This window comes from Platichthys flesus, chromosome 9 (assembly GCF_949316205.1).
Source record: "Platichthys flesus chromosome 9, fPlaFle2.1, whole genome shotgun sequence".
In the NCBI taxonomy this organism is placed as follows: domain Eukaryota; kingdom Metazoa; phylum Chordata; class Actinopteri; order Pleuronectiformes; family Pleuronectidae; genus Platichthys; species Platichthys flesus.
The window spans coordinates 17,397,304-17,410,013 of NC_084953.1; the positions used below are offsets into that span (position 1 = coordinate 17,397,304).

Genomic DNA, 12,710 nt, shown 5'->3' on the forward strand with positions numbered 1-12,710 from the left:
TATACATGTGTAAATGTTATTATTATTAGTATATTTACTTTTATTATTATATATACTGTTGCTGCCCTTACTACTATATACTGCTATTATATTGGTATAATTACTATCATATATAAATATATATATTATGTTATATTATATTCTATACTATATATATATACTGTACTATTTGTATATACTGTCTAACAATAACATTACCATCATATCATCAGTACTATTACCATCATCTTGCCACTGCATCTTATCTACCTATTTATCTTGTGTTTCTGTTTTTATTCTTTCTACCTACCTCAATATTTTTTAAATTTTTTACAAATTTTTATTTTATTCTGTTCTATTGTATTGTATTTCATTGTTTTCAAATATACCGGCTGCTATGACGACTTAATTTCCCTTTGGGGATGAATAAAGTAATCTATCTATCTATCTATCTATGTACTTTACACAATGTACCCGGGAGGATGTTGCTGTAATTCACAGGCCGCTCGTTAAAACTACGCTTGGAATGTGCAACACGAACAGTCGGCTTCATGAAAACTTTTCCAGCAAAACTTTTCTGGATTGTAGTCCAGGGAATGTCGTGACTCACGAAACTAGAAATTGTTGGGGGGGGGGGGGGGGGGGGTCTGGTCGAAATGTTCCTGGCTTGGATGATCAGAAGTTACTGTAAGCTGTGACTGTGACTGAATAATAGTCTGAAGTGACACTTTCTTTTCTTGTCCCGACTTTGCACGTTTGGCACATTTTCTCTCTGAAGCCGGGGCTCAGACACTCTCCGCGGCACGTTCTCTGCTTTAGTGTGTAAAGCCGTAGAGCTGGAGATGAGTCAGCCGTCATCTGTGCTGTGAGGCCGAGTGGTCGAGCGGTCGAGCACTTCAAACGGAGGATCCTTCAGAGGACATGTCCAAACTGGAATCCATCCCACTACCATTCAACTCATCACCTCTCTACTATCTGACTCTTTTTACCTCATTTGGTGTTTGGTGCATTTGAACTCCATCCAAACATTTTACAATTATCCCACACCACATTTCCGGCTACTATGACCAGATTTCTTCAAGCATGGCGGTACATCATGTACGTTCAGAGCAAAATCACACAGAACTGCGTAATCCTGGGAAATGTGAATCCTGGAGTGTTTTTTCACTGTCTTTAATATGACAAAACATTTTCACCAATTTCCCAGGCAATAGTTAGAAATTGGATCTTGATGAAAAATCTTAAACTGGTTACTGGTTGATATGTATAGTGGCTGATGTGTATTATGTCAGCATAAATAAACATCTTAGCCAACAGCAGCTTCAAGGTTTCATCACTTCTGAACAGTATTTGTGCTTGGATTTGTATGTCTCCGCCCCAGGAAAGAAAATAAAAAGTTCACTTGGACTCAAAGAAGAATTTATTAGATTTTAATGGTTGAAGGTCAAACGTCAAGGTCACTGTGACCTTGTGTTCTTGTGGACATGATGAATCAAGAACACCCATGAGGGAGTTTAATGACATTTAGCACTTGGCCTGAAGGATGAGCTGACTAGAATCTGGAACCCACAAAACTTATGTTCTTTCAAATCTGGCACAAATTTCCATTTGGACTCAAAACTTAATTGATTCGATTTTCAAATGGTCAATGTCAAAGTGACCTCATGTTTGTGGATTGAAACTGCCCTGTTGGCAGAGACATACAACTGCTGTGTGGTAATGTGTGGTAATGTGTGTTTGTCAGATTGCACACAGGCATATGGGCAGATCTCATACACGTCTTCATGTGTTTCGTTGAATACATTAAATTCATGTAACTGACTGATGTTCGCCACATATCAAACCCCGAAATGTGTCATCACGTGTCAACGTATGAACGATCACATAATACGTGTATCTGTGTCATCCAGGCCGAAGTGACAGCCAAATACTGAACTGCCTCTGCCCTGATTGACAAATGCAAAACATTGTTGTGAAATATACACAGGCTTTAGAAAAGTAAAATTTAATATGTAGGATCAGCAATAAAGTGTCATTGGGAAATTCTGTGCTGAGTTTTCACAGTTTTTCATTTACACTTTTAGTCTGGATTAATTTAATTGTTTTATTTATTTTTGACATTGAACCCTTTTGCTCATAGTCTCATGTGTTTCTTATGTTCTCTAAATCTAGATTTTTTTAATGTGAACATGAGTCTATAGTCACAAGTCATACTCAGCTACCAATCAGATTAGAACACACAAATCTTTTAGGACCACATCAGTAACAACATGTTTGCATCGTTTTTTGTTTTATTTTACACCAAAATGTCAATGTGTGTAGGTTGTATTTTCCCATTTTATGTGATTTCCCCCCCAGGGCAACTGTATTTAGCAACAACTGACCCTCACACACTTTAAATGTATCTGCTGTATGTTTGTATGACTGAGTCCGGTGAGAACCTCCCTCACATCTCCCAGAGACCTGAAGACGTCCCAGGTATGACTCGTCTTCCCAGCGTTATTTCATATGCTTTGTATCATCATGTGAGGCATGCAGGTATTTTCATGTGTCAGCTTCCGGTGGTAACAGTTGTGGAGTGTGGCATTGCGATGGCGAGGCGTGTCTGGCCACTCTGGTGTGAATCAGGAGGAAACGGCGGCAGGGAGAACAACAGCCGCGGGATGAGCTGCGTCGGGCATGGTTCATTTTTCTCCTGAGGCAGAGGGCGGCCTGCTGGTGACTTTGATGGATAGGAATGCTGCTCACCCACCCACCCACCCACCCACACACACACGCCCACACATGTCCCCACACCCACTCAGGCTTCTCACACAGCAACACACGCGTCATTGCTTGTGCACGGACACACACATACCGAAAAGTTGTTGACACACACACAGGCTGCTCTGTCCCACCAAATCTGATATCCAGCGTGAACTGTTTACGACCCGCCCACACGGCCTTCCTCCCCTGTCAATAAACTCTTCCCAGAAGTGTGTGTGATGCATGATCATGTAGATGGCTGCGTACGGGGGTCGCTCTCATATCCTCCATCACAGGCTTATCCATGTGCATCCTACTGCACCGTGCAGCACATAGTGAAGAACATTTTACCGCTTTTAGAGCTTGATGATAAATTTGTGCATTAACACGATTCTTACACTTAATCACAATGTGATATGCCACATTAGCTGAGATAGAATGAGGGAACACACTGTTCCAGCTACTGGGGATTAATATAAATGACATCCTGAAAGAAGGTCTCAACCCCAAGTACTGAAAAAAAGAAACTGCCCATTACCAGACAATGTTAAGATCAAGACTTCATGTCCCTAGGGTCGCACTTGTGTCGCAAAACACAAGGATTTGTCGGCTCACTACAAAGTCTAATTCAGGCAAACAAGGTCAGAGTGTTCTGCGTGACCTGGACTGAGTTCACAGCCAAACCTGCTGACGAGCACAGCCAAGCCGTCTCGTGGCTGAAAGACGAACTTGACTCTCTGGCAGCTGCAGTGACGAACACCAATGCACATTAGCTTCCCCTCTGAACCAACGTGTTTCTCTCTCTCTCACACACACACACACACACATACACACACACACAGATCCCGTAATGTGCCCCTGCCAATCTTACAAGCCTCAAAACAGGCCATAGAGCGAGCTAATTCAAAAGCGTAGCGTTCCAGTGGAACAAAGGGCCGTGGTTGAAGGGGAGGAGGGAGTTTAACCAACTCCTTTCACTTTGTTCCGCTGAGTCAGCAAAGCTCCCAGAGAGAAGTGAAGAGATGGGGACAGATAAAGAGCCAGAGGGAGCTGTTTGGGCTGGGCAAAGACAGGCACCTTTGTCTGATCGTTGACTCTCACAAAGATAACGCCAGTGTTTCTTTTTGAACATACACTCTACTCTCTACCTCTGGCTCTCTCTCTATCTCTCTCTCTCACAAACACACACACACACACACAGACACACACACACAAACACACAAACACACACACAAGGATGATTCATTTCGCAGACAGTATGATAATATGCTGGTGGGGCACAACGTCCGCTGCACACCAGGGAGGAATGTGTGTCTGTAATCAGACTGTGCTGTTCCAGGCTGGGAGGAAGGACAGTTTTTGACTGGTGAATGTGAGCTGACTCCGAGGCAGCGTCAGGCCGATCTCTCGCCCTCTGAATCATTGCACAACATCTCTCTTTGTCCTTAGGCTTAACCTTATTGTGATGATTTTTGTCATGAATGTGTGCCTCATGGATTTAAATACAATAGCCTGCCCTAACTTAGCTGGTTTACATTCAGTGGTGCAGAGTAAATTTATTCAAGTACTATAGTTAAGTACAGTACATATTCAGGTTTTTGTCTTTGAACATAATTATTCCTAAGAGGCGGTGGTCTAGTGGCAGAAACTTGGACTATGGGCAGAGAAGGTCACTGGTTCGTCTCTGGTTCGACTCCACGGAGAGACAACAAAAGACGAACCTGGATTGATCGGTCCAAAAATCAAAGAGTCTCCCTACCCTGTCTAGTGCCCCTGAGCAAGGCACCTTACTCCCCCAACATCTGCTCCCCGAGCGCCGTACATGGCTGCTCAATGCTCTGTGTGTCCTGCACCAGATGGGTCAAAAGCAGAGGTTACATTTCCCTACCTGCATGAGTGTGCCTTTACATGTGTTTGGGACTAATACATGCATCTTAATCTTAATCTATATAACACCACAACATTTGCAGATAAGAATGTCACAATGTGATCAACTTTAATAAAGTTAAAATATGGTGCACTATATGTTTACATGTTACTGTTATAATAATGTTATTGCTAATGTTAGGATTATATTATATGATAATATATTTTATGATTAGTTGTTTTACCTTAATTCTCAGTAAATATTTGGATGCACACTTCAGGCATTAGCTACTTCTATATTATATATATTGTTATATTTCGTTAGTACTTAGTTTTAAGATTCTACATTTTACTGTCCACATTTAACCACTACAAAAATGTCTGTTGATATTTCATATACAGGTAAAGTGACTTTATTTATCTATTTGTTTAACAAATGTCCTTGTCATTCCCGGGCGCCTGTGCATTTCCTCGAAACGTGCCAGTGAAGTTTTTGTTTATCGCTGTGCGCGCCCTCGTATCCAGGCAGCATGTTTACCTGCTCTGTTGCCCGGTGACATTTTTCTCTACGTCGTCAAAAGGCTGTTAACACCCCTCATATCACCAAACCACGCGTTTCCCTGTTATCTTAAGGTGGTATGGAACTGGCTTACTGTTCTTTGTTTCTATTGAGGAGTTTGTCTCTATTAAAGTAAATGTTCCTTTGGCTCATAATGCCCCGGCAGTGACTCAGGTGTATTTATGTTCCGTCGCTTTACGCAGGCACATTCTGTCCCACAGGACCAGATCGCCGCGAGGACACTGGAGCAGGAACCACCTTAAATCACATGCTGACATAACGAGTGCACTACTCTCCACCCATATCCGAGGCGAGTCAGTAAAGAGGTGTCTCACCTTCCCGGCTCAGTATCAAGCCAGACACCGGTGAGCGCACATCTCACAGCGCGCAGGCACCTCCGGAAAGAACAGCAGCTTCTTATTGGTCAGAACAAGACTCGAGCTGTGGTGCGTAACGACGCACGGTGGACGCGCACGGCCCCTGGCAGAGAATACACTGAGAAACCTCCCGTGGACTTTTCAAGTGATTGGATTTACACGAGTTTTTTTTTGTATCACTGACTTGTTTTTACTTTATATGCCAAAGCTGGGGGAACACACTGGAAGACAACGCAGTCCAGCGCGAGCCTTCACAGTTTTCGCCACGATAATTGGTGAGTACACATCAACATCACAAACCCGGCTGAAAGTATTCATCACGAGATGCTCGGGAAAAAGTTTGACGTTCTCCATATTGTGTTGGTGCGTGAGAAAATTGATTTGGGACGAGTCGTCCATCGGGATCGATCAAAGCATGTCGTGGAGTGATTGGATGAGGCACCTTTCATGTAAACTCTGCAGCCATGATTAACTTAATGAGGCCAGTATTGACGACAGGAGTAATGGCCTTGTTACTGTAAATTATATTTATCTGAGGCTGATGCTGTCTGTTTAACAAACTCAATAACAGCATCATAATGTGATACGGGAGTGAAGTGACAGTCATGCTAATATAATTATAAACTTCTTTGTGAATCGTCCCAACGGATAAACGAGTGGATTAATATTTTCTGACCGTTACATGATCGTTAAGAACTGAAATATCTTACTACACGATGCAAGAATCCCATTGTAATTTTTGATTGGGAGAGTGTTACGCTTTACCCACTAGGTGGCGACCGAGTATCTTATTTTCAGAGTTTAAAGGCCCTGCTGGTGTTGGGAGAATCTCTTTCTTTGGTTAAAATGTTAGGAGCGTTTTGATCATCACCCTTTTCCTTATTTCCTCAAACTGGAAACTTGAGCAGCAACTTTTGCATGCAGGGAAAACCACCATGTCAAATACAAGAGTTTATCATCAGATACTGCGTCGTCTCTGTCTGTCACTGTCGCGTGTGTGTACTGTACACACTGTGATTTCTCAGGACAACCTAATCCCAGGGCATTTATTTGCATTTATTCTATTACTATAATGGTGAGTGCATTTTGCTGATGTCAGGGGTTGGAGGTGGAGGATGGCGTCAGCTCTAATAATGCCAGAGAAACCATCTGATAACTTGGATATGAGCATTGACGAGTGTAACCCCTGCTCTGTGTGCCAAGTCTTTAAAATAGCTGTGTCCACACCGGCGTGCTGTAACACAAGAGGCAGTGACGCCTGATCAAAACATGGAAACTCTCATTGATTTACAGTATCACATGAGTCAGATCAAAAAAAATACATCAGTCATAGATTCATTCAAGATTGAATCACATCGTTACTCCTGTATTTATTTATTTGTTAATTATAATGGATGTTAGTTTGGCCCTTAAAATACATTAGATTAAGACCTGGCACAGATGGAAACTGTTTGTGTGAGTCAGAAGATATCAACCTTGGCTCAAATGAAATAAACATGCGACATAGACATTTGGTTTTCTTCAAATCAAATCAAATAAATGTAATCAAATATCTTATTAACATACTTGGTAAATATATGCAATTACTGGCTAATAATAGGTGAGTTAGTTGCAGCGAAACTGGTAAACAGTGGGTTCTAATCGTGTCCTCCTCAACCCGTGCAGAGACCCTCTGTGCCATAAGGACACGTATTTTGTTCTATGCTGTAATTTATTATGAATGGCTTAAACTCTCCTGCCCTCCACGTGGGTGTTGCGCCGGCGCTCCCATTGGACGAGCGCAGCAGCGTCCTGATAGAGGCCTCCCGTGATTCGCCTTGCCGCTTCGGGGGCTGTGGGCGTGTCTTTATGGATGCTGGAAGTGGGGGGGGTACTTTGTGACAATGTTCATTGTCGATATTTCCAGCGGAGCCACCGTGCGTACTAGCGCGCAGCACAGGAGAGCCTTTCACCACCACAGCCGAGTGAGGCTCTGCTGAGAACGGAGCGCGTGTTCAATCCTCTGAAGCCGGTCGACAGAACACCGAGGAACTTCTGTAGTTTAGTATTTTTCCCGGCACGGGTTTAGTTTTTTTAAAGATAATCGCGTGCGTAACTGTGCGTACTCGGCGCTTTTAGCTGACGCGTTCCTGCCTGGCGTTTGCGCATCTATGTAGCATTCAGGAGGACTCTTGGCTTGGTGCGCTGGGGCAAAGGCAACAAAGAGAGAGAGAGAGAGAGATCAGACGAAGAGAAAAGCGAGTCCGTGCGTAGTTGACTTTCCTGAGGGGGATGTTCTCATGATATATCGACCGCAGAGGAGACGGAGCGGCTTGTATTCTGACTCTCGGAGAGCGAGAGGAAGACGGCACCGAGACCCACAGAGCCAGTCTCTCTGACCGCTGCCAGACAAGGGACCGAAGCCGAAGCGCCGGACCTTGCTCCACCACTACCCCCCACATCTGACTTCACACTCTTCCTCCCCGGCTCTGCTCGTCCCCCCCTACCCTCCTCTCTGACCACAGGTTATCGGATGGACCAGCATCCTAGCGCCCGGAGCTGCACCAGTCGCGGGGCTTCGTCCTGCGAGGCCGTCCCGACCGAGCCCTCCATGAATCTCTACATCCAGTCCACCACCGGCACACGCTTCGAGCTCTCCCTGCCCCTGGAGGAGACCGTGGATGGACTGAAGAGGAGGCTGTCGCAGAGGCTCAAAGTACCGAAAGAGAGACTCGCGCTGCTGCACAAAGAAACGTGAGTAAACCCCATAGCAGCATGACGGGGAGTGAGTAAACTGGAAGTGCGGTATCCGGTCTATTTATGGGAAATACTCGGCGGACTGTCCGGGTTATTACGCAGCCCCCCAAAAACGAGAAAAATCCCGAGTTAAGGTAACATATGTTCGAATCCCTACTTTGTATTTATGTATTCGTGCCCGAGCGCACGGCGGCTGCAGACACAACCTTGGCTGCGGTGGCCATCAATACATTCAAGGAAACCACTGACCACTGTATTGGAATTACGCATAGGGGACGCAGCGGTCACTGGAACAGTATTGACCAGGCGATCTGCAGACTCGCATCGATCCGGTCCCTCCTCTAATATAAATACCGAAGCCTGACTGATTTGCTAATGCTGTGCCAATCATACAACGTTAAACATTGATGAGGAAAGTAGCACGCAGACTTGGTACTGTAATTTATTTACTTTGATGCTGCAGGCATATGGCTCACCCCCGGCATGATACTGGAGTGTGGAAGCAGATATAACTCCTGACTGGTTTCTGGGTGGTGTGAGGTATTCGCTGACCTGTTTCCTTTAAGCACTCGGGGAAACGCTTCTGTAATGGCACAGAGATGCATGGGCAAGGGATGAGTTAAGACCCTTTTTATTATTTAAAACTACACCAAAACCTGCAGCATTCAGCGATTTCCCCCAATGAATAAGGCTCAGGTTAAATGGGCCAACAATGGTGCAGGTGGTGTTATGCAGGAGAGTGAAGGAGGGGTTCGTATATGCAAAGGGTCAGCATTGTTTTTCAGCTCCCCTCCCCTCCCACCCATCCACCCACTGTAATCACCCAATAAATCACATCATCCTTTAAAACCCGAAACCCCCTATTTAATCCCCCCCCCCCCCCCCCCCCCCCCCTATGCGCCTCAAACTGTAGACCTGCAGCACGTCGCGGCTCAAGGCCTTTGTTCATCCGCGTTCAGATTTGGGTCATGCCCGTGCAGCAGGCCGGCCCTAACACTCTCCAGTGACGCCGTCGGGGGTTGAAGAGTCGCCACACCTGGATGTGAGTGGTTTAAGTGCATCTTGACCTGCAATATTAAAGCGTTTCCTTGCTGCGGAACAGATACTCTGATGCTCTGCAGCAGACATTAACTAGTGAAGCCCTGTCAAGGTATAGCATATCACTTTCTTTAGAATAGAATTGTAGAAACAGCTGTCATAATGTTCCAAATGTCTATGGGCATCAGTGCGCCTGCGATGTCAGTAACAGCTCATTGCTGCGCAGCTTTATTACAACTAGTAAAAGGACGGTGGTCTGGGTTTCGGCATGGAGATTTTTGTGCAGCTCAAAGAAAACTCTTACCTCCACTTAGGCAAGTGGCAGCGGTGCCAACTATCCACTGCGAGCAATTGTCAAGCTCCACTATACTCGAAATTGAAATATGACAGCCAAATCAATACGTCTCTTTCATGGAGCTTTTCACCCACGGCCCTTTTTCAAACTAGTTTGGAAGTGTGTCTGCCCCCCCCCCTCCCCTCCCCCCGGCTGAAGGCTGTTTGTGTGTCTGAGGAGAGAAGATATTGTCAGCACAGTCTTATTATCTTGTTCTCTTGTTGAACCCTGCAGGCGCCTAAGTTCAGGCAAACTCCAGGATCTTGGCATATCTGATGGGAGCAAGTTAACGCTTGTACCAACTGTTGAAGCAGGATTAATGGTAAGGGCCTCCTGAGTGTGATCTCATTTGAGTCTATGTGGAATATTAAATAAAAACACTGATTATAAGCATTGCTAATCCTTTTTCTTTTGCATTCAAATTGCTTTTAATAATCGGTGTGTGCTCCATGGAGTCCATTAAAACTAATCATTCCAAATTGTCTTCTTCTTTCTGTGCAGTCGCAAGCATCAAGACCAGAACAGTCCGTAATGCAAGCCTTGGAGAGCTTAACAGAAACTCAGGTAAGAGTCTGAGGCCGTTTCTCTGTGTTGACCCTGAAATTATTGGATGCCACAAAGTCAGTATCCTGCCACAGCTGCAGTCCGAGCAGAGCCGTGGACTCTTTTCTCTGTGTTTGCATGTGGGGATATGGGAGGTTTCAGCTTTGGTCAAGTGCAGAGCAACAGCCAGCGATGACAGAGTGGGATGAGATGAGCCGGCTGCACAAGCACAAGCCTCTTTGCTTGTTTAATCTCGGCCTCTTAAACAAGCCAAGCCAAGCTCGACATCCAGTGTGAGCTGTTGGGGTATAATAAGCAGCAACACCCTCCCGTATCCTAGTAACATCTGTGATAGTGTGTTTGTGGGGGTGGGGGGGTGCACAACGCTTGCAGGAAGCCAGGGTGAACACCAGGGCTTATTCGTGAGAGGCTGAGAGGATGAGCACATAACACTCACTTCCACCTTTCTGTTTATATCTTTACCTGTAATCTCTCTGCACTCCTGTGTTTCAACATCTAATAGACATACACATATATGCACACACACACACACACACACACACGGACAGTCAAGTTTCCAGGAAGTGTGCTGTGGTTACATGGAGACTTGAGTGTGGTCTCACTAACTCATAAACAGAGTGCTGGATCATCAGATGACAGCCCTCTCGCTCTGTGCTAGCACTGGGTTCCTGGAAGCCTTGCGTGCACAGGCTGAGAAAGGCGTACACCCTGATTTACAGTGAAACAGCTCTTTAGGCCGAGTGAAACGCGGTATGCATTTGAGTCAATGTGACGTGACTCACCAAAATGATTAATAGTGAGAGTAAAGGCGAAAAAAGGCAGATCGCTCGTGCTGGGAGATTGGCCGCAGAGGAGAGAGACGATAAGGCTGGATGCACACAGACTAGAGAGTGACGTATGAACCACTGTGCAGCTGACTGAGTCAGATCCACTTCCTTTTGTAGTGTTTGGTAACACGGCCATGTACGTAACTGACTGATGTCAAAACAGTGTGTCAGCGGTCATTTTTGGTCTTTATCAGAGGAAGTTTTCTGTTTTGAGATAGTGGAGCGTGGTTTGGTACGGCTTCATTCCCTGCTGATAATCTAATGGTGGATATCCTGGCCTTCAGTGTGTCTGTGTGAGTGTGTGTGTGTGTGTGTGTGTGAACTCAGCATGCATCTTGTCGCACTGACAGCAGATGACTGCGTGTGTAGGTGGTGTGTGTGTGTGTGTATGTATGTCAGAGTGGTGGTGGGCTTGAAGGAAGCTGTGCCCATCATGTGGTACGCCTTTGCCGGGCAGCCATGAGTGACCATCATTTCACCCAGAGGTGGACTATAATTCAAGAGGAGATTTCTCACTCTGTCTTTCTTCCCATGTCTCCTCTTAGCCCCCCCCCCCCCCCAAAAAAAACTCCACATCTTTCTGGCTAGTGTTTGAGTTATACGCCTGCGTTTTTTCTCATGAATTGCCCAACCTACTTCACTGTGGCCTGCGTGTTTATTGTGATGTTAATGTTGAATGTTAAAGTCATGCAGCAGGGATGGAAAGAGTAAAGTGCACATGCATGGACTGATATCAGAGTATAAAAGGTTAAAATAAAGGCATAAATCTGCTTTAGTGTGTTTTTATCCAGCGAAATTGATTCCTCTTTATAATTCATGAAGTGGAATTGAAAGATATAGATTGTGGGGAGATTACGGATCTGAGTAAGATTAGAAAATAGGAACACAAAAGCTTTCCCTCATTTCCTCTCTACCCCACTCCTAACTCTGGGGCTATCAAGAATCAATCAATGCACTTAGCTCTTAAAAGTGTCTGACATGAAAACGGATATGCCCATACACCCCAAAATAGCCTCGGGGAGATTTGGGGTGGCTGTTAGTTGTGGTAGCCTGAGAAGAAGTGCATACAAGCAAGTGGAGCTTGTCTAACTCCCGGAGTCTCTGCATATTTCGGTCATGCGAGGTCTGAGTTCCAGATCGGGTGTACTCCCAGGAAGTGAGTTCTTGGAAGGCTGAGGAGGGGAGGGGGGGGGGGGTCGCCTCGTGTCTCCCTCTCCTTAACAGGGCTCTGGAGGAGTCTGCAGCTAGAGCAGCTTGCTAGCCAAGCAGCCAGGCAGCACACGACAGCTCCCAGTGACGTTTCAGACTTTAGTGGAACAAGTTAGAAAGAGAACGTTTTATGGAAATTGACGGTGCAACTCCTCTGCTCCGTCTCCCCCTTTTCCTCCGTCTCACCCTCTTGTTTCTGCTTAGCAGCTCTCCCAAGGCCCTATAATTTAAATGTGCTGCGGTTTGCAAAGTCCGGCTTTCTGCTTCCCCTTTTGCCATGATGGCTGGCTTCTTTAGCAAGGACAATCCTGACTTGCCTTAATTCTGCCTCTAGAATCTCACTTGACTCTTTTTATTCATGACATCTAAGCTGTATTAAGCCACTGCCTCCTGACAGCCCTTCAAAATACAGTTGCCTGCAATCTTCTCATTCTGTCTGCTAAATAGAGGTTGTGTGTACAGCTTACTCGTGCAGT

General features: G+C 45.3%; 1 protein-coding gene across 1 annotated transcript in view; it reads left to right on the plus strand.

Annotated features, from left to right (window-relative positions):
• The first annotated feature begins 5,443 nt into the window (after positions 1 to 5,443).
• The window catches only part of midn (midnolin), a 28,568-nt gene continuing 21,301 nt past the window's right edge, over positions 5,444 to 12,710 (plus strand). Inside the window, exons 1-4 of the mRNA XM_062394821.1 lie at positions 5,444 to 5,801; positions 8,031 to 8,259; positions 9,869 to 9,956; positions 10,136 to 10,198. Coding sequence (XP_062250805.1) covers positions 5,726 to 5,801; positions 8,031 to 8,259; positions 9,869 to 9,956; positions 10,136 to 10,198 — 456 coding nt within the window. The 5' untranslated portion in view covers positions 5,444 to 5,725. The remainder of the gene's footprint in view (positions 5,802 to 8,030; positions 8,260 to 9,868; positions 9,957 to 10,135; positions 10,199 to 12,710) is intronic.